The 19,806-nt window shown below is 42.1% G+C and overlaps 1 protein-coding gene across 1 annotated transcript in view; it reads right to left on the bottom strand.

Moving 5' to 3' along the window:
- Positions 1–2,623: 2,623 nt before the first annotated feature.
- Positions 2,624–19,806, bottom strand: part of LOC115161802 (estrogen receptor beta-like) — a 30,368-nt gene continuing 13,185 nt past the window's right edge. The window contains exons 6-8 of the mRNA XM_029712577.1: positions 18,653–18,786; positions 4,491–4,674; positions 2,624–2,717 (exon numbers count right to left, since the gene is read on the bottom strand). Of these exons, the coding sequence (XP_029568437.1) occupies positions 2,624–2,717; positions 4,491–4,674; positions 18,653–18,786 (412 nt within the window). The remainder of the gene's footprint in view (positions 2,718–4,490; positions 4,675–18,652; positions 18,787–19,806) is intronic.

Raw genomic sequence — 19,806 nt, 5'->3', positions numbered from 1 at the left:
CTTTAGAAAATATTTGTTTTGTTTGAAAATATTTGAATCAGTTTACCAATGATTTTGTATGAGTATATTTGTACACAATGGCAAACTACTAAAAAGCAATGGGAAATGATTGACGATGTGTGTTTTAAAAGTGTGTAACCCAATATCCACAGAGAAGCCTTGTGTGTCTGTAGGCCACACTGTGCTGGAGGGGTGAAATCCTGTTTGTGTGGATATATCGAGTGCTGCTTAGAAACCATTTTAACACTGCAGCACTGATCAACATAATCTCCACTAAGAAGGTTTACTCATGTTTATAAATCAACAGTGGAATAAGGATAGTGTCATGACTGTCCTGTGAGGATCCAAATAGGTCAGATCAGCTTGGCAATGGATGACATCAACTAGACCCTCTCTCACCCACAGAGGGGGGAGGAGGGAGCTGGTGGGGGGTTGACACCTCACGCCCTGTTGTAAATTAAAGGAGAGTAGATCCAGTCTCCCTCTCCAAATTAACACAAATGTTCCTTTGTCTCCAGAGACTTTTCCCGTCGAAACTCTAACACTTTCTTAAGCGAATACTGGAACAATATTTCTAACATGGAACATGGGGAATGGTCAGAGGCGATCTAAAGAGTAATGTCATATGGGTTGTTATTTTGTGATGTCATTAAAAATGTTATAAAGGAAATGCTGTAACTTGAAAAGCATATACACTATATGTGCAAAGTCTCCATCCTTAACTTTGTGTTTGAAATATAAAAAAAGTATTTTTAAGATACGAATGTGATTTTAGGAGCCATAAGAGATCATTTGTCTCCTATAAATTTTGCGCAGTAAGTAGCTACACCCCAAGTGAGGTCAGAGAGCGTGTCAGCCTGACGGAACCGCCCCTTTCGACCAGAGTGCATAAAGGATCAGTAAAGAAATTAACATTCAGACCAGAGAGGTGTGTAGCTTCAGCTGATGTCCAAGGTGGTTCGAACTCTGAATGTCAACACGAGGCAGAGGTGAGAAGCTTATCTCCTGGACAATCACTGATACAGCTGATTACCTGTCCTAAGTAAAGTATCTAGAAAAGTGAATTTAAGTGGGTCCATTCTACTACTCTTCAAACCGTAATATTCTACTACTCTAGTCACCCTTGAGAACCATCGACACGGCTGTCTAGTTATCTTCAAATAAGCAGCTTCAGTAGCAAATTAAAAGTAGAATAAACTCTGTCGTTCTGTTCAGGACTACACGACGGGTCACCGGATGCCGGGCGACGGCAGAGTAGCGCAACAGTGGAAGCGATGGGTGAATGACCCTTTTGTACAATCAGAGCCTTACAAACGTGCCGTGGAAAGGCCCAATAGGAAGGGTGTTGGGCAACAACTGAAATTGTTGCCAGCAGAGCTGGTTAGTCTGTTTTCATGTTATCCATAGGTAAACAAATTATCGGCCAGAGTGTCAAGTGTGCACTCTGAACGCTCAAAGGGCGAAACGAGATGGGTGGGGCTAAAGCTTAAGGGTGTAGAGCTCTTCACTAGATACAAAAACATTCAAAGGCCATTTTCTCAAAAGTGAGTTTACAAGTTTATCAACTTTCAAAGCAGAATTACTTTCCCATTGTTCCTCAATGATATACCATTTTGTAGCTCTGAGTCTCTACTTTTATCCACTGTAAAAAACACAATTTCAAAAGTTGCTACATAAGACCGAATCCAGGTGGTGAGTCACAAATAACAGTCATAAAAGTAAAGTCACAACAATAGTCAAGACGGACCTGATCAGCGAACAGTGTAAAACTATTACATTTACACTGATCCATTATTAGTGTAAATAGTAAAGTCACTCTGTACTGCTCAGTAGTATAATGGAACATATAGAAAACAATGGTGTGTACAGTTAGATGTATTTTTTTAATGGTTATTTATGGATGATGAAGTCATTTTTACTTGACAATAAAAAAAATGTCCATGACCTGTGCTTATGTCACTATAACTACAGTCACATTTTATAGCTGCTTTTAAGATGTTTGGTTGAAATTCCATTGGGGCAAACATGTCTCGATATGACAATCTCTGGACGTGGGTTTTCTATAAATACAAAAATGGCTTGGACACTGAACATCAGATAAACAGCACAAGCACCAAATCATTACAGGAGAGACAGGGCATGATCAAGATGCGTAAGTACACTTACCAACTACATATTTATAAGAAAATCACACAAAAAATGCATTAATCAAAAACAAGTCAATTCACTGTTACAAATCATATTTTTTCCAGAGACCCAGAAAATCTGAAAAGGATAAAACTGTGACATTTACTTCACAATGACACATTCTGCAGTTATTGAGAATGATGTGGTCTTCGGTCAGATCCATCACTTGTCCTAGTGCTAGTCTGGCCTCTCTTTCAGTCCAGTCACCCCTGTAGGGTGCTTTACAGTCTCAGGAAGTCTCCATCCATGTCCCACGCTGTATTCTGTCACTTTCCCTCTCACTGATGTATACGTCTACCCTCAGCTGGCCAGCACCCTGGGTGGATGTACCTGGAGAAGGAGAACACATCGGATTATGATTCATGGAGTATTGGTAAATATACATTCTACGTCTTCAGTGGCTAACCCAACTTCATGAGTTACTTACGTACTGCTCTCAAGTTGTGTTGGTGAACATTTCCAAGAGCAGGTCGGAGACCTGCACAATATTCTTATTCTTCATGTCGGAGACGTGCTTCATGCCTTTGCCACTAAGGAGACAGTGGAGAGGAGGAGCATGTAAATGTAGTTTTGACAAACAACTAAAAACATACAAGCGTGCCACTTAAAAACAAAAAAGTGTTGATGACTGAAATTACAATGGACAGATCTGCAGATGTGCTTTTATGTCACTGAAAGTCTGAACAGATAGTAACTAAGTAGACTCTTAAGGCAGGCTCTTTTTGCTGCTAGTGATACATAGCTGTAGCTGTTGTAGCTGTAGTCTACCTGATGTGGCGGATGTCTGAGAGCTTTACACAGGCTTTAACGAAACACTACGGGCTAGGGGGCAGTATTGAGAATTTTGAAAAAAATATGTGCCCATTTTTAACTGCCTCCTACACCAACTCAGAAGCTAGAATATGCATATTCAGGTTTGGATAGAAAACACTCTGAATTTTCTAAAACTGTTTGAATGGTGTCTGTAAGTATAACAGAACTCATATGGCAGTCAAAACCCTGAGACAGATTCTGACAGGAAGTGGATACCTGATGTGTTGAATTACCTTTAAGCCTATGCCATTGAAACACACAGGGGCTTATTAATGTTTGAGCACTTCCTATTGCTTCCACTAGATGTCACCAGCCTTTACAAAGTGCTTTGAGTCTTCTACTGTGAGATCTGACCGAACAAGAGCCATGGAACGGTGATGGCCGATTAGACACTGGCGCGCGAGTTCATGTTGGGTACTCTCGTTCCAATACGTTTTAAAAGAGAACGCAATCGTCCGCCTTGAATATTATTCATGTTCTGGTTAAAAAAGGCACTAATGATTTATGCTATACAACGTTTGACATGTTTGAACGAACGTAAATATTTTTTTTCCCCTCGTTCATGAAGTGAAGTCCGGCGGGCTTAGATCATGTGCTAACAACACGGAGCTTTTTGGACATAAATTATTAGCTTTTTCGAACAAAACTACATTCGTTATGGACCTGGGATTCCTGGAAGTGACATCTGATGAAGAGAATCAAAGGTAATGGATTATTTACATAGTATTTTCGATTTTAGATCTCTCCAACATGGCGGTTAGTCTGTATCGCAAAGCGTATTTTTCTGGGCGCAGTGCTCAGATTATTGCAAAGTGTGATTTCCCAGTAAGGTTATTTTTAAATCTGGCAAACCGGTTGCGTTCAAGAGATGTAAATCTATAATTCTTTGAATGACAATATAATATTTTACCAATGTTTTCGAATAGTAATTATTTAATTTGTTGTGCTGACTTGACTGCCGGTTATTGGAGGGAAACGATTTCCTGAACATCAACGCCATAGTAAAATGCTGTTTTTGGATATAAATATGAACTTGATAGAACTAAAAATGCATGTATTGTCTAACATAATGTCCTAGGAGTGTCATCTGATGGAGATTGTCAAAGGTTAGTGCATAATTGTAGCTGATTTTCTGGTTTTGGTGACGCCTGTCTTTGAATTGACAAAACATTACACACAGCTATTGTCAATGTACTCTCCTAACATAATCTAACTTTATGCTTTCGCCGTAAAGCCTTTTTGAAATCGGACAACGTGGTTAGATTAAGGAGATGTTTATCTTTCAAAGGGTGTAAGATAGTTGTATGTTTGAAAAATTTGAATTTTTACATTTAATTGGTTTCAAATTTGCCGCTCTTGAAATGCACCTGTTGTTGATAGGGTGCACCACGGGTGGCACGCTTGCGTCCCACATAGCCCCAAGAGGTTTTAAGGCAGGCTCTTTTTGCTGCTAGTGATACATAGCTGTAGATGTTGTAGCTGTAGTCTACCTGATGTGGCGGATGTCTGAGAGCAGCATGAGGAGGTGGGCCAGGCGGGTTGACTGCAGCTGGAAGGACAGGCCTTGTTTGGAGATGGCCCACACCAGGGCATCTGTCATTGAGTCCAACAGAAGCTGCAGCTTCCCCCTGCTCTCCAGATCCTCTGCTATCTCCGGAGAAGTAGAGCATATGTCTACAGGTGGACATAAACCATATGTAAACTGACTTTTCATTTAGGGGGGAATTCCGACCAGAGTTAAGCATATGTAATTGGAACATAATTCCCTTTTTATGCACTTTTCTCTCTATGCGTATTCTGACCTTGAACTTAAGCATGAGTTTACAAAACATTACAAACACCTGCTCTTTCCATGACATAGACTGACCAGGTGAATCGAGGTGAAAGCTATGATCCCTTACTGATGTCACTTGTTAAATTCACTTGAAATCAGTGTCGATGAAAGGGAGGAGACAGGTTAAAACCAGTTGAATGTAATCAAAAATGTGATCTACGAGTCGGTTTCTGACAGTTCGTACAGAAATTCTTCAGTTGTGCAAACCCACAGTTTCATCAGCTGTCCGGGTGGCTGGTATGATCCCGCAGGTGAAGATGCCAGATGTGGAGGTCCTGGGCTTGCGTGGTTACATGTGGTCTAAAGTTGTGAGGCCAGTTGGACATACTGTAAAATTCTCTGAAACGACGTTGGAGGCGGCTGATGGTAGAGAAATGAACATTCAATTCTCTGGCAACAGCTTTGGTTGACATTCCTGCAGTCAGCATGCCAATTGCATCCTCCCTCAAAACTTCTGTGGCATTGTGTTGTGTGGCCTTTTATTGTCCCCAGCACAAGGTGCACCCTGTGTAATGATCATGCTGTTATAATCAGCTTCTTGATATGCCACACCTGTCAGGTGGATGGATTATTTTGCCAAAGGAGAAATGCTTATTAACAGGCACATAAACAAATGTGTGCGCAACATTTGAGAGAAATAAGATTATTGTGCTTATGGAAAATTTCTGTGATATTTTATTTCAGCTCATGTAACATAACACCAACACTTGACATGTCCGTTTATATTTTTGTTCAGTGTATATTACCTTATGATCGCCGGAGACAAATGTGAAACCAGTCATATGGCAGCAAACTGAAGCATATCAACATGTCACCTTTTACACAGTGAAGTATATGAAATGCTGGCCTTACAACTTGCAGGGAAACATATTTTATATTTGAGATTTTTAAAAGTAGCCACCCTTTGCCTTAATGACAGCTTTGCACACTCTAGGCATTCTCTCAACCAGCTTCATGAGGTAGTCACCTGGAATGCATTTCAATTAACAGCTGTGCCTTGTTAAAAGTTAATTTCCTTCTTAATGAGCCAATCAGTTGTATTGTGATGGGGGGGGGGGGGGGGGGGGGGGGGTGTATACAGGGGTGTATAACAGGACAATGACCCAACACACCTCCAGGCTGTGTAAGCGCTATTTGACCAAGCAGGAGAGTGATGGAGTGCTGCATCAGATAACCTGTCCTCCACAAATCACCAAACCTCAACCCAATTGAGATGGTTTGGGATGAGTTGGACTGCAGAGGGAAGGAAAAGCAGCCAACAAGTGCTCAGCATATGTGGGAACTCCTTCAAGACTGTTGGAAAAGCATTCCTCATGAAGCTGGTTGAGAGAATGCCAAGAATGTGCAAAGCTTTCATCAAGGCAAAGGGTGGATACTTTGAAGAATCTCAAATATATTTTTTATATGTTTAACACTTTTTTGTTTAATACATGATCCATATGTGTTATTTCATAGTTTTGATGTCTTCACTATTATTCTACAATGTAGAAAATAGTCAAAATAAAGAAAAACCCTGGAATGAGTAGGTGTGTCCAAACTTTTGACTGCTACTGTATTTATTTATAGCCTTGTTGATTTGATGATGTTTAAGATGAAATAGTGATGGAATTGCGGTGCTCCTGTTGTCTTTGTGCTGACTTGCGGTAACTCTGTGGTTGTAAATCAGTAGTTGTTAAGTTAACTGTCTAAAACATTAACTTGCTTGGCCATGCTACAGGAGATAACTGTTTGTATGCAATATGATGATGCTCGGTTTTGTGATGCTTGGTTTTGTGATGAAACAAAGGTACGTGAAGAGAAATTTGTGTGGTATGTGTGACTTGTCTTTTTGTTGTCACGGTCTTATTGTATATGTGGCATATGAACGAATGGGTTATAGAGCAAACAATGTAATTATCACAACATAGGTTGTAATATGTATTTTTTACTGGCTTGGCGTAAATTCCTCAATGATTTTACCCACACACTGCTACTGACCGTCAGATTTGTGACCCGTTTTAGGAAACTAGGCATAGGTCGCCGATCACTACCTCACAGGAGAGCCATTTGAACGCAATGTTTTAAATCAAATGTTTTTGGCAGAAATGCCTTCTGGAACATGTGAACTTTCATGTGCCTTAATAACAAACGTGTATGCCATCTGTAAATACAAATAAAATTGTTCAATTACGAGCCTAGTTGGTTTAGCCACATAAAAAGACAGATAATGAGTGGGCTGAACATGCCAAGAGATGAGTTCAGATTGGTCTGCCATATAGCACGCTTCTGTCTATTTGAGCTGGTTAGTATGTGTAGGTAGTCATGTCTAACACAGCTTTTTTATATATGAATGTCCCTTTTTCAGGACCCTGTCTTTCAAAGATAATTCGTTACAATCCAAATAACTTCACAGATCTTAATTGTAAAGAGTTTAAACACTGTTTCCCATGCTTGCTCAATGAACCATAAACAATTAATGAACATGCACCTGTGGAACGGTCGTTAAGACACTAACAGCTTACAGGCGGTAGGCAATTAAGGTCACAGTTATGAAACCTTAGGACACCAAAGAGGCCTTTCTACTGACTCTGAAAAACACCAAAAGAAAGATGCCCCGGGTCCCTGCTCATCTGTGTGAACGTGCCTTTGGCATGCTGCAAGGAGGCATGAGGATTGCAGATGTGGCCAGGGCAATAAATTGCAACGTCCATACTGTGAGACGCCTAAGACAGCACTACAGGGAGACAGGACGGACAGCTGATCGTCCTCGCAGTGGCAGACCACGTGTAACAACACCAGCACAGCATCGGTACATCACACAGGATGGCAACAACAACTGCCCGAGTTACACCAGGAATGCACAATCCCTCCATTAGTGCTCAGACTGTCTGCAATAGGCTGAGAGGCGCTGGACTGAGGGCTTGTAGGCCTCTTGTAAGGCAGGTCCTCACCAGACATCACCGGCAACAATGTCGCCTATGGGCACAAACCCACCGTCACTGGACCAGACAGGACTGGCAAAAAGTGCTCTTCACTGATGAGTCGCGGTATCGTCTCACCAGGGGTGATGGTCGGATTCACGTTTATCGTCAAAGGAATGAGCGTTACACCGAGGCCTGTACTCTGGAGCAGGATCAATTTGGAGGTGAAGAGTCCGTCATGGTCTGTCACAGCATCATCGGACTGCGCTTGTTGTCATTGCAGGCAATCTCAATGCTATGCGATACAGGGAAGACATCCTCCTCCCTCATGTGGTACCCTTCCTGCAAGCTGAACCTAACATGACACTCCAGCATTGTGACAACCCTCCCACTCTGTCCACCCGAATTCTTTCTCTTTGCTCTTGTTTTCCTTAATAGGATGTCGGTGGGCGGAGCCAGGAGGGTCGTCAGAGAAATGGGACACACCTGGGCTCGGGTGTGTCCCAGGATAAATGCACCTCTTCCCCATTCATTGGAGAGACTCTCTCCATGCAGACACCTTTATAGATTTTGTTGTGGTATTTTTGTGGCCTTTTCGGTTGTTTGCTTTGGCACCTTTAAACACCCGCATTATCACATTTACTGATTACACACACCATTGTTAATTGTATTTAGTTTACTTTATTTAATGAATATATTTTGTTATTCCTTGTCTCCACGTTGTCTCCCTTTTGTTACAAACTTCGAGCTGTTTCGTGACAGCATGACAATGCCACCAGCCATACTGCTCATTCTGTGTGTGATTTCCTGCAAGACAGGAATGTCAGTGTTCTGCCATGGCCAGCGAAGAGCCCGGATCTCAATCCCATTGAGCACATCTGGGATAGTGTTGGATCGGTTGAGGGTTAGGGCCTTTCCCCCCAGAAATGTCCGGGAACTTGCAGGTGCCTTGGTGGAAGAGTGGGGTAACATCTCACAGCAAGAACTGGAAAATCTGGTGCAGTCCATGAGGAGGAGATGCACTGCAGTACTTAATGCAATGTTTCCCTGCAAGCTTAATGCACCAGATACTCACTATTACTTTTGATTTTATTTTGACCCCCCTTTTTTCAGGGACACATTATTCCATGTATGTTAGTCACATGTCTGTGGAACTTGTTCAGTTTGTCTCAGTTGTTGAATCTTGTTATGTTCATAGAAATATTTACACGTTAAGTTTGCTGAAAATAAACGCAGTTGACAGTGGGAGGACGTTTCATTTTTTACTGAATTTATATTGCTCAGAATTAACTGCATAAGTGTTGCTCTCGACTTTCTGGAGGACCGAGTTTTGAAATCATTGGGATTAGAATATGATAGCTATGGAGATGGAGAAAACACCGGTTTCTGGATTACATCTTCAAAATAAGGGCAACCATGGCATCCGTGACAGGGAGAAGCATCCAATCATGATGTATATGGGAAGATAGTCTAGCCTGTTTAGGATAGGGGGCAGTATTTTCACGGCCGGATAAAAAACGTACCTGATTTAATCTGGTTATTACTCCTGCCCAAAAACGAGAATATGCATATAATTACTTGATTTGGATAGAAAACACCGTAAAGTTTCTAAAACTGTTTGAATGGTGTCTGTGAGTATAACAGAACTCATATGGCAGGCCAAAACCTGAGAAGATTCTATATGGGAAGTGCCCTGTCTGACCATTTCTTGTCCTTCTATAGTCTCTTTATCGAAAATACAGGATCTCTGCTGTAACGTGACATTTTCTAAGGCTCCCATAGGCTCTCAGAAGGCGGCAGAACGTGGAATGATAACTCTGCAGTCCCTGGGCGAAAAACAGTAGGGGTTTTGGAAAGTGGTCGTTCTGAGAGCAATGACACTGGCGCGCACATGCATGTGACGACTCCATTTGACTTCTTTCAGTGTTTGAACGGATACAACGTCTCCCGGTTGGAAAATTATCGCTATTTTACGAGAAAAATCGCATAAAAATTGATTTTAAACAGCGTTTGACATGCTTCGAAGTACGGTAATGGAATATTTTGAATTTTTTTGTCACGATATGCGCCGGCGCGTCACCCTTCGGATAGTGTCTTGAACGCAAGAACAAAACGCAGCTATTTGGATTTAACTATGGATCATTTGGAACCAAAACAACATTGGGTGTTGAAGTAGAAGTCCTAGGAGTGCATTCTGAGGAAGAACAGCAAAGGTAATCCTTGGTGAGTGCCAAAATTGGTGGGTGTCAAAATAGCTACTCAGAATATTGCAAAATGTGCTTTCACCGAAAAGCTATTTTAAAATCGGACACCGCGATTGCATAAAGGAGTTCTGTATCTATAATTCTTAAAATAATTGTTCTGTTTTTTGTGAACGTTTATCGTGAGTAATTTAGTAAATTCACCGGAAGTTTGCGGTGGGTATGCTAGTTCTGAACAAAATATGCTAATGTAAAAAGCTGTTTTTTGATATAAATATGAACTTGATTGAACAAAACATGCATGTATTGTATAACATAATGTCCTAGGAGTGTCATCTGATGAAAATCATCAAAGGTTAGTGCTGCATTTAGCTGTGGTTTTGGTTTTTGTGACATTATATGCTAGCTTGAAAAATGGGTGTGTGATTATTTCTGGCTGGGTACTCTCCTGACATAATCTAATGTTTTGCTTTCGCTGTAAAGCCTTTTTGAAATCGGACAATGTGGTTAGATAAAGGAGAGTCTTGTCTTTAAATGGTGTAAATTAGTCATATGTTTGAAAAATTGAAGTTTTGGGATTTTTTAGGTATTTGTAATTCACGCCACGCTCTACCATTGGATATTGGTGAGGCGTTCCGCTAGCGGAACATCTAGATGTAAGAGGCTAGCTAGCTACATTGCCAATATTAGAAACGTGTAATATCTGACAAAGTCGTTTTCATTTCAAGAACGCTCGGATCAACCCTTAAAGAGATGGGTGGGGCTAAAGCTTATGATGGTGTGAACGATGCTGAATGGGTGTAGACAAATAAGAGCTCTCCAATAGGTATACCAAAACATTCAAAGGCTGTTTTCTCAAAAGTGAGTTTTTACAAGTTTATCAACTTTCAAATAAGAATTACTTTCCTATTGTTCCTCAACTGTGGTGTATGATATACAATTTTACAGCTCTGAGTCTCTACTTTTATCCAATGTAAAAAACAATTTCAAATGTTGCTACATAAGACTGATTTGAGCCGGTTGGTCACATATACTCACATAAAGTATATTTATAACTGTCACAGATTTTAGTGTTTGTTTCCTTACATTTTGCACCATTCCATTACATCGTTAGTTTACCTTCCTTTCCTGTCACGTTCGTGTGGTTGTTCCTGAGGATTGCTAGCAATAGTGGATCATATTAGGCTAACATAGTACAAGTTGTGCAGTAATTTAAAGTAGCTGCTACCATCTCTTATGTCCGAAAATAGCTTCTGGACTTCAAAACAGTGATTAGTCATCTCGAAGAAAAGGCGGATACAGAGGGAGAAGGTCGGGGTGGCTTGTGAAGATTTGGAGGCTACCATCAGTTCTATTGGCTAACGTGTAATCACTGGATAAACAAACTATGATCTACGGTCAAGACCATCCTACCAACAGGACATTAAAAACTGTAATATCTTATGTTTCACCGAGTCGTGGCTTAAACCTCTATTCATTAAATACGCATATCGAAATTGTTTTTGTGTGGATTCCGCGATGCGGTTAGATTTTAACAGCTAGAACCGCTATTTCTTGTCCCAGAATCTCACTTAACAGACAGGTTGAAGCCTGCTTGACAGGGATGTTAAGCTGCTAGCCATCAAGCTAACAAAATTTTGCAATGGAACCCTCTTTGTCTGGAGAAATAAATGAACAGTTCCAGCACTGTATCTACTACGCTTTGTTTCGGGACAAACCGGATCACTCGGAGTTCCAACGTGGAAATGGTCTACTAGCCGAGCATTATAGGCTTAAGGTGGCTTCCTTGATCACGCAGGTCTCCAGCCTACGTAAGAAACTGGGGAAAACGCAGAGTGGAATGTTTACATTTTCTATGCCAGTGGCTGGACGGCATTCGCGCTTGTGGGATGCATCTCCGCCTTGTCGTTTGTCATTAACAGCCGTCCTGGAGCCTGATCTTCCTGCACCTTCGTCGCTGGGGGCATCTGCGGCCGCAGTGCCTAATACTACGATTTTGAAGTCGATGTCGGCAACCTTCCATCCCTGGTCTGGATCGAGCCGGGCTTCTCCATCTGTCGAAGGCCTGCACCAAGCACCTTTCGCCCCTCCCAAAAGGGTTCTCCGAATTCTGTGAAGCGTGGGAGTGGGCGGATTTCCTCATCCTTCTTGCCAGCTATGATTTTGGGCAGCTCCTTGGTAAGAAATGTGACCGTTGCTGGTGCAAAAACAATGTCCTACAAACAATGGCCAATATGCCGCATCTGAGGGCTGACCCCTGAGGTGCCTTATTGCTATTGAGGATGGTTGTCGGCGTAATTAGAGCAGTAAATATTGGTGCTTTGTCGTACCTGTGGTTTACAGTCTGATGTACCACGCCTCTCGACCGTCAGCGTTCAGGGCTCGAGCCAACCAGTTTATAATTCTATATAAGCTATTTACACTACCTTTTATATTCTTGATCCTAATGATATAGGCCTAGGTGTAAAACAGCAGAGGTGATAGAGCAACGACCCTGGAATAAAAACAAAAAGTGTGTGGGTCACTCTGGATTGTCAGTACTGCATGTATTCTTGGCTATCGTGCCATGGCTGTGTCAGGGTCGATTGTAAGTTAAACTTAGGTATTCCTTTATGGGTAGTGTGATGCCTAAAACTCACTTTTACTGGCAGTCATTAGCAGCCGTTAGAATCGGTTTCTTTTTCCTTCATCCTTTTTTGTCGGAATAAAACAGGATATAATGAGGACTACATGAAATATGTCTTGTATGTAATGGACATAAAGAACAGGTCTTGGTGAAATAAGTATAGGCAGTTACAATAGTAATACATTTTTTACCTGGCTAAAAGAGAAATGATATAATATATTTTGTTTACAGGAAACCCACTCTATTATTTATGCTGCTTTACAGGAAACTCACTAGTATTTATGCTGCAACAGTTTGTGTCGGGGGGCTAGGGTCAGTCTGTTATATCTGGAGTATTTCTCCTGTCTTGTCCTGTGTGAATTTAAGTATGCTCTCTAATTCTATCTTTCTCTCAGAGCACCTGAGCCCTAGGACCATGCCTCAGGACTACCTGGCATGATGACTCCTTGCTGTCCCCAGTCCACCTGGCCGTGCGGCTGCTCTAGTTTCAACTGTTCTGCCTGCGGCTATGGAACCCTGACCTGTTCACCGGACGTGCTACCTTGTCCCAGACCTGCTGTTTTCAACTCTCTAGAGACAGCAAGAGCAGTAGAGATACTCTGAATGATCGGCTATGAAAAGCCAACTGACATTTACTCCTGAGGTGCCTGGATCCTCTCTAGGTTTCTTCCTAGGTTCCGGCATTTCTAGCGAGTTTTTCCTAGCCACCGTGCTTCTACACCTGCATTGCTTGCTGTTTGGGATTTTAGGCTGGTTTTCTTTACAGCACTTTGTGATATCAGCTGATGTAAGAAGGGATTTATAAATACATTTGATTTATTGATTGACTCTACAAATATAGATGAGGTTGGGAGGGAGAAATATATTTTTGTCATGGGCAAAGAAACTCAAAAGGGGTATTATACTAATTAATAGCAATGTTGATCCGATTGTGCAAACAGTTCCTCAAGGAAAATGGATTATTTTAAATATGCTATTGGACCAAAAACAGATCTAGTTAATTAATCGATATGGGCCAAATAATGATGATCAACACTTCTTCCAAAGAAAAGCAACATTGTTGTCCATTAAAATAACATCAAATTGATCCGAAATACAGTGTAGACATTGTTAATGTTGTAAATGACTATTGTAACTGGAAACGGCTGATTTTTAATGTAATATCTACGTAGGCGTACTGAGGCCCATTATCAGCAACCTGTGTTCCAGTGACACGTTGTGTTAGCTAATCAAAGTTGATCATTTTAAAAAGGCTAATTGATCATTAGAAAACCCTTTTGCAATTATGTTAGCACAGATAAAATGTTATCCTAATTAAAGAAGCAATAAAACTGGCCTTCTTTAGACTAGTTGAGTATCTGGGGCATCAGCATTTGTGGGTTCGATTACAGACTCAAAATGGCCAGAAAGAAAGACCTTTCTTCTGAAACTCGTCAGTCTATTCTTGTTCAGAGAAATGAAGGCTATTCCATGCGAGAAAATACCAAGAAACTGAAGATCTCATCCAACGCTGTGTACTACTCCCTTCACAGAACAGAGCAAACTGTCTCTAACCAGAATAGAAGGAGGAGTGGGAGGCCCCGGTGCACAACTGTGCAAGAGGACAAGTACATTAGAGTGTCTAGTTTGAGAAACAGTTGCCTCACAAGTCCTCAACTGGCAGCCAGCTTCATTAAATAGTACACGCAAAACACCAGTCTCAACATCAACAGTGAAGAGGCGACTCCGGGATGCTGGCCTTCTAAGCAGAGTTCCTTTGTCCAGTGTCTGTGTTCTTTTGCCCATCTTAATCTTTGCTTTTTATTGGCCAGTCTGAGATATGGCTTTTTCTTTGCAACTCTGCCTAGAAGGCCAGCATCCTGGAGTCGCCTCTTCAATGTTGACATTGAGACTGGTTTTTCGCGGGGTACTATTTAATGAAGCTGCCAGTTGAGGGCTTAGGAGGCGTCTTTCTCAAACAGTTGAAGAGGGAGGTGTTTAGTCCCAGGGTTCTTAGCTTATTGATAAGCTTTGTGGGCAGTATGGTGTTGAATGCTGAGCTGTAGTCAATGAATAGCATTCTCACATAGGTGTTCCTTTTGTCCAGGTGGGAAAGGGCAGTGTGGAGTGCAATAGAGATTCCATCATCTGTGGATCTGTTGGGGCGGTATGGAAATTGGAGTGGGTCTAAGGTTTCTGGGATAATGGTGTTGATGTGAGCCATGACCAGCCATTCAAAGCACTTGAGTTGTTTCAACAACTTGATTGGAGTCCACCTGTGGTAAATTCAATTGATTGGACATGATTTGGAAAGTGACACAACGGTCTATATAAGGTCCCAAAGTTGACAGTTGTCATGACTGTCCTGATCAGGTCAGGGTACAGGAGACCACCACCCTACAGATTATCTCCCAAACCCCCAACAGAGGAGGAGAGATCTAGGGCTCTGAAGATGTGGGGGTTTTATGACATCTCACGCCCATAATAAACCTTAGGCCACAGAGAAATTCCTTTGTCCTAACAATGGAGAACTGGCCTCAGAACATTAAACATGCAATAAAGGGACTTTGGAACAATGGTTTCCGTCAGCCACAATGGTGGTCATGACGAGAGGTGGAATATTAAAATGTATGTAACTTTTGTATTGTTTTTAAAGGTTAAGAGATTACGTTATTATGAAAACATTGTACCTTTAAGAGTTTTCCCAGTATATGCCTGATGTTTATACATTGTACGTTGTGTGGAAAATATCCAAATCAAACAGAATGTTTTAGTGAAGATGAAATGTGAAGTTAGTGTCTAAAATTGGATTTTAGTCAAATCTAGGCCTTGCCCCTTTACTTGGTCCGCCCAGAGAATTGCCCTAAAGGCGGTTACACCCACTTCTGACCCGAGGGTATAAGACAGGAGAGTGAAGAATTAACATATCAGACTAATTGACCCCAAGCTGCAGCGAAGGTCTAACAAAGTCAACGAACCCCAAAACGAAACACAAGGTTGAAGACAAATAAATCTTTTCTACACGAGCTACGGACGAGTAGCTGTGTCTAAGCGGGTGAATTCAAGCCGAACCACCCAGCCTCCACTCCCCATTAAATCGTGGTATCGACACCGTTCGAGTCCGAAGCTGTGAGCTCTGAGCTACAGAGCTGTCTGTCCTCAGAAGACCCCTTTCAGATCAAGGGTGAGGGATCAGACCACTTAGCCAAGAAGGACACTGACATCGTGAGGACAACCAGAGAGTTGCGCCGGAGAAGTGCGTCATTGAGAAGCCTAAACGACCCACGTGGAGCTTCCCACCTGAGACCTACAGCACGTAATTACATCATTATATTCTGACCCATAAGAGCGGCAGTTCGGGGCAAGGCTAGGTTTAAATAAGCATAGCTGACAAATGAACCCAAATGTATATTTCTCTCGTGTACTTCCTTTGTTTCTCTCTCTTTTAAATCCCCATTTTGGGTAACACGCGCCATAGTGTGTTGGCCCGTAATACTAAGTCCTAATCAATAACTAGACTGTGTTTTGTGTATGTGTATTTTTATCATCATTTTAGCTTGCTAGTAAATAAATAATCAACTAAGATTGGTGTGGTAAACTCATTGGTGAAGCCCGGGTCCGTGCAGATTCCTGGATTATGCGACGTTCAGAATGAGACTGTAGAGGAAATTGATTAATTTAGCGACTGTTGTAAAATCGATATTCTGATATCCTTTGAGTTAATTTGGGAAATAGAAACTCAATCAAAATAATGTTCCCATGGTGCCCCAGGTTAATGAGTTAATAATTGCTTGATTCATTGCTTAATTCATTTAATTACGCGATTATAAACCGTTAATCATTCGATGAGCAACAGTCGTCACATTAACTAATACAACGTCACGACACAGTGCATGTCAGAGCAAAAACCAAGCAATGAGGTCAAATTAATTGTCCGTAGCGCTCCGAAGTAAGATTGGGTCTAGGCGCAGGTCTGGGGAAGGGTACCAAAACATTTCTGCAGCATTGAAGGTCCCCAAGAACACAGTGGCCTCCATCCTTTTTAAATGGAAGAAGTTTGGAACCACCAAGACTCTTCCTAGATCTGGCCGCCCGGCCAAACTGAGCAATCAGGGGAGAAGGGCCTTGGTCAGGGAGGTGACCAAAAACCCGATGGTCACTCTAACAGAGCTCTAGAGTTCCTCTGTGGAGATGGGAGACCCTTCCAGAAGGACAACCATTTCTGCAGCACTCCACCAATTAGGCCTTTATGGTAGAGTTGCCAGACAGAAGCCACTCCTCATTAAAAAGGCATATGACAGCCCTCCTGGAGTTTGCCAAAACGCACCTAAAGGAATCAGACCATCAGAAACAAGATTCTCTAGTCTGATGATCCAAAATTGAACTATTTTGCGTGAATGCCAAGCATCACGTCTGGAGGACCTGGCACCATCCCTATGGTGGTTGCATTATTATGCTGTGGGGATGTTTTTCAGGGACATGGACTGGGAGACAAGTCAGGATCAAGGGAAAGATGAATGGAGCAAAGTACAGAAAGACCATTGATGACAACCTGCTCAAGGGCGCTCAGGACCTCGGAAGGTGAACCTTTGCCCCAGTCTAACAGGACAACCCTAAGCACACAGCCAAGACAATGCAGGAGTGGCTTCGGGAGAAGTCTTTGAATGCCCTTGAGTGGCCCAGCCAGAGCCCAATCAAATATCTCTGGAGACATGAAAATAGCTGTGCAGCGACGCTCCCCATCTAACCCGACAGAGCTTGAGAGGTTCTGCAGAGAAGAATGAAACCCAAATACAAGTGTGCCAAGCTTCTATCGCCATACCCAAGAAGAATCGAGGCTGTAGTCGCTGCCAAAAGTGCTTCAAGAAAGTACTGAGATGTAAATGTAATATGTTTTTCCTTTTTAATACATTTGCAAACATTTTTTAAATCCTCTTTTTGCTTTGTCATTACGGGGTATTTTGAGTAGATCGATTAAATTGTTTATTTCCCGTAATCAATTTTAGAGTAAGGCTGTAATGTATCAAAATGTGGAAAAAGTCAAGGGGTCTGAAAGCTTTTCGAATGCACTGTACATAATTAGGCACTCACATCCTTTGAACTGAACAACGCTAGCTAGCTAGCAAAAACAACCTCACAAATGGTTAGTATACTGCACCTCAAACAATTTTCTAAGTAGAATTTCTCAGGAAATCTTGGTATAATTCAAAGAGGGAGACCAATACCTCTGCTTCCTGACCTTCATCAGAGGAATGGACAGAAAATCATCTGATCGAATGCACCACACTCGGCCTAACAGAAACAGCAACCTGGAGCAGACAGCCGATCAGAGATGAGGACTGTTTTAAAACATTTTGGACAATAGCAGCTTTCAAATGAAAGCAAGGTTTGATCATTTTGTCATCCTTGGCCCTGCAACGCTGTCACAGAGGTTCACCCTGAAGGACAGCTAAATGGACTTCATTTACAAGTAAAGGTAAGCCTAAATACTTTGCGGGTTAGGCTACTGTTGAATGAACATGAAACATGAAAATAGACAACATCCCTTTGATGCATTTGATTTATCAAGCTAGAATTTTGTTTTGATGAGACACAACCTTTTGAACTGCATTTTTCAGTCACTTCGATTGTTGATATGGACCTTTCATTAAAACTTTATCTATGTATGTGTGTGTAATAATATTTCACATAATATTATTATTATTATTGTGTGTATGTGCATGATGCATGCAGTTCATTGGAAGAATTGTAAATCCATTCTGAAAGGCTAAGGAATTTGCATTGCAAACTACTCGGATGAAATGTGTGCTTATATTGGTATTTTAGTGCCACCTATTGGTTATAACTTTTGTCTAATGATATGAAATATGCCACCATTGGAGGCTATTGCTTGTGTATCTTGGCTACAGTGGTACTGTATTTACATTTAGTGAAAATTGTTTGTCAATTTTGGTTAACAGCCTATGCCACCGGATGTTGGAGCTATCTGTTGTATGGTGAATTTGGTGTTCATCAAGGTTTATTTGTGAGTAAATCTGGTTTTGATAATAGCCTACCCAGCCTCTGATCTCACCACAGATCACTGTACAGAAGTACTGATTATTTGACTTACTGGAGTTGAGGAGGATCATGGCTTTCAGACAGACATACTCCTCTTTCTGGAGGTTCAGCTCTCGAAACCTAGTGGTGGCTGCCAGTAGCATGTCAAATATAATCATGATGCCCTCCACACAGTTCCCCTCTTCCCTACAAGCACACAGTCACACACAGCGTGAAAGAGACATATTATACATTATACATATTGGATAACACACACTCACAGACATGTACACTTGTGTAACAGTTCAGACCTACTATACTCAAAAGCCATGCACCTCCTTAGACAAGTATTACAGACACTCACATATAGACACACACACACTCACATATAGATAGGCCAAAGGGCCTGTCTAGAATTTAAGGCGCTTGGCAGTGCGGAGATATTCTAAATTATTATGATTGGTCCACACCAAAAATGCATGTTCCGCCCCTTCCAGCCAGTGCCTCCACTCCAACGCAATCTTTACCGCCAGAAGTTCCCGATTTCCTACATCGTAATTTCTCTCAGGAGGGTTGAGACGATGGGACAATAAGGCACAGGGATGCAGCTTTTGGTCCTGGGCAGACCGCTGGGACAGGACGGCCCCCACTCCAACGTCAGAAGCGTTGACCTCGACCACGAACTGACGAGATGGATACGGATGGATGAGGATAGGGGCTGTGGTAAACCGACGCTTGAGGTCCAAAAGGGCCTGTCAAAAGCTGGAGACCATGTGAACGGCACCTTGGGAGAAGTGAGTGCAGAGAGGGGAGCCGCCAGGGTGCTGTAGCCCAAATGAAGCGGCGGTAGAAATGACCAATTCCCAGGAAATGCTGCAGCTGCACTCTGGATGTGGTTTGGGGCCAATCCACCACCACTCTCACCTTTTCAGGAACCATCTGAACACTCCCTTCAGCGATGACGTATCCCAGAAAGGAGATAGTGGAGTGGTGGAATTCGCACTTCTCAGCATTCACAAACAACTGGTTCTCTAGGAGGCTCTGAAGGACTTGTCGGACATGGAGGACGTATTCTTGAGCAGAACGGGAGAAAAAAAGGATGTCGTTGAGATAGACAAACAGAGGATCCATTCATCATGTCACGGAGCACATCGTTGACCAGGGCCTGGAACACTGCGGGAGCATTGGTGAGTCCAAACGGCATGACCAGGTGCTCATAGTGTCCCT

This window comes from Salmo trutta, chromosome 25 (assembly GCF_901001165.1).
Source record: "Salmo trutta chromosome 25, fSalTru1.1, whole genome shotgun sequence".
Classification (NCBI taxonomy): Eukaryota; Metazoa; Chordata; class Actinopteri; order Salmoniformes; family Salmonidae; genus Salmo; species Salmo trutta.
This window is presented reverse-complemented; position numbering and strand designations above follow the sequence as displayed.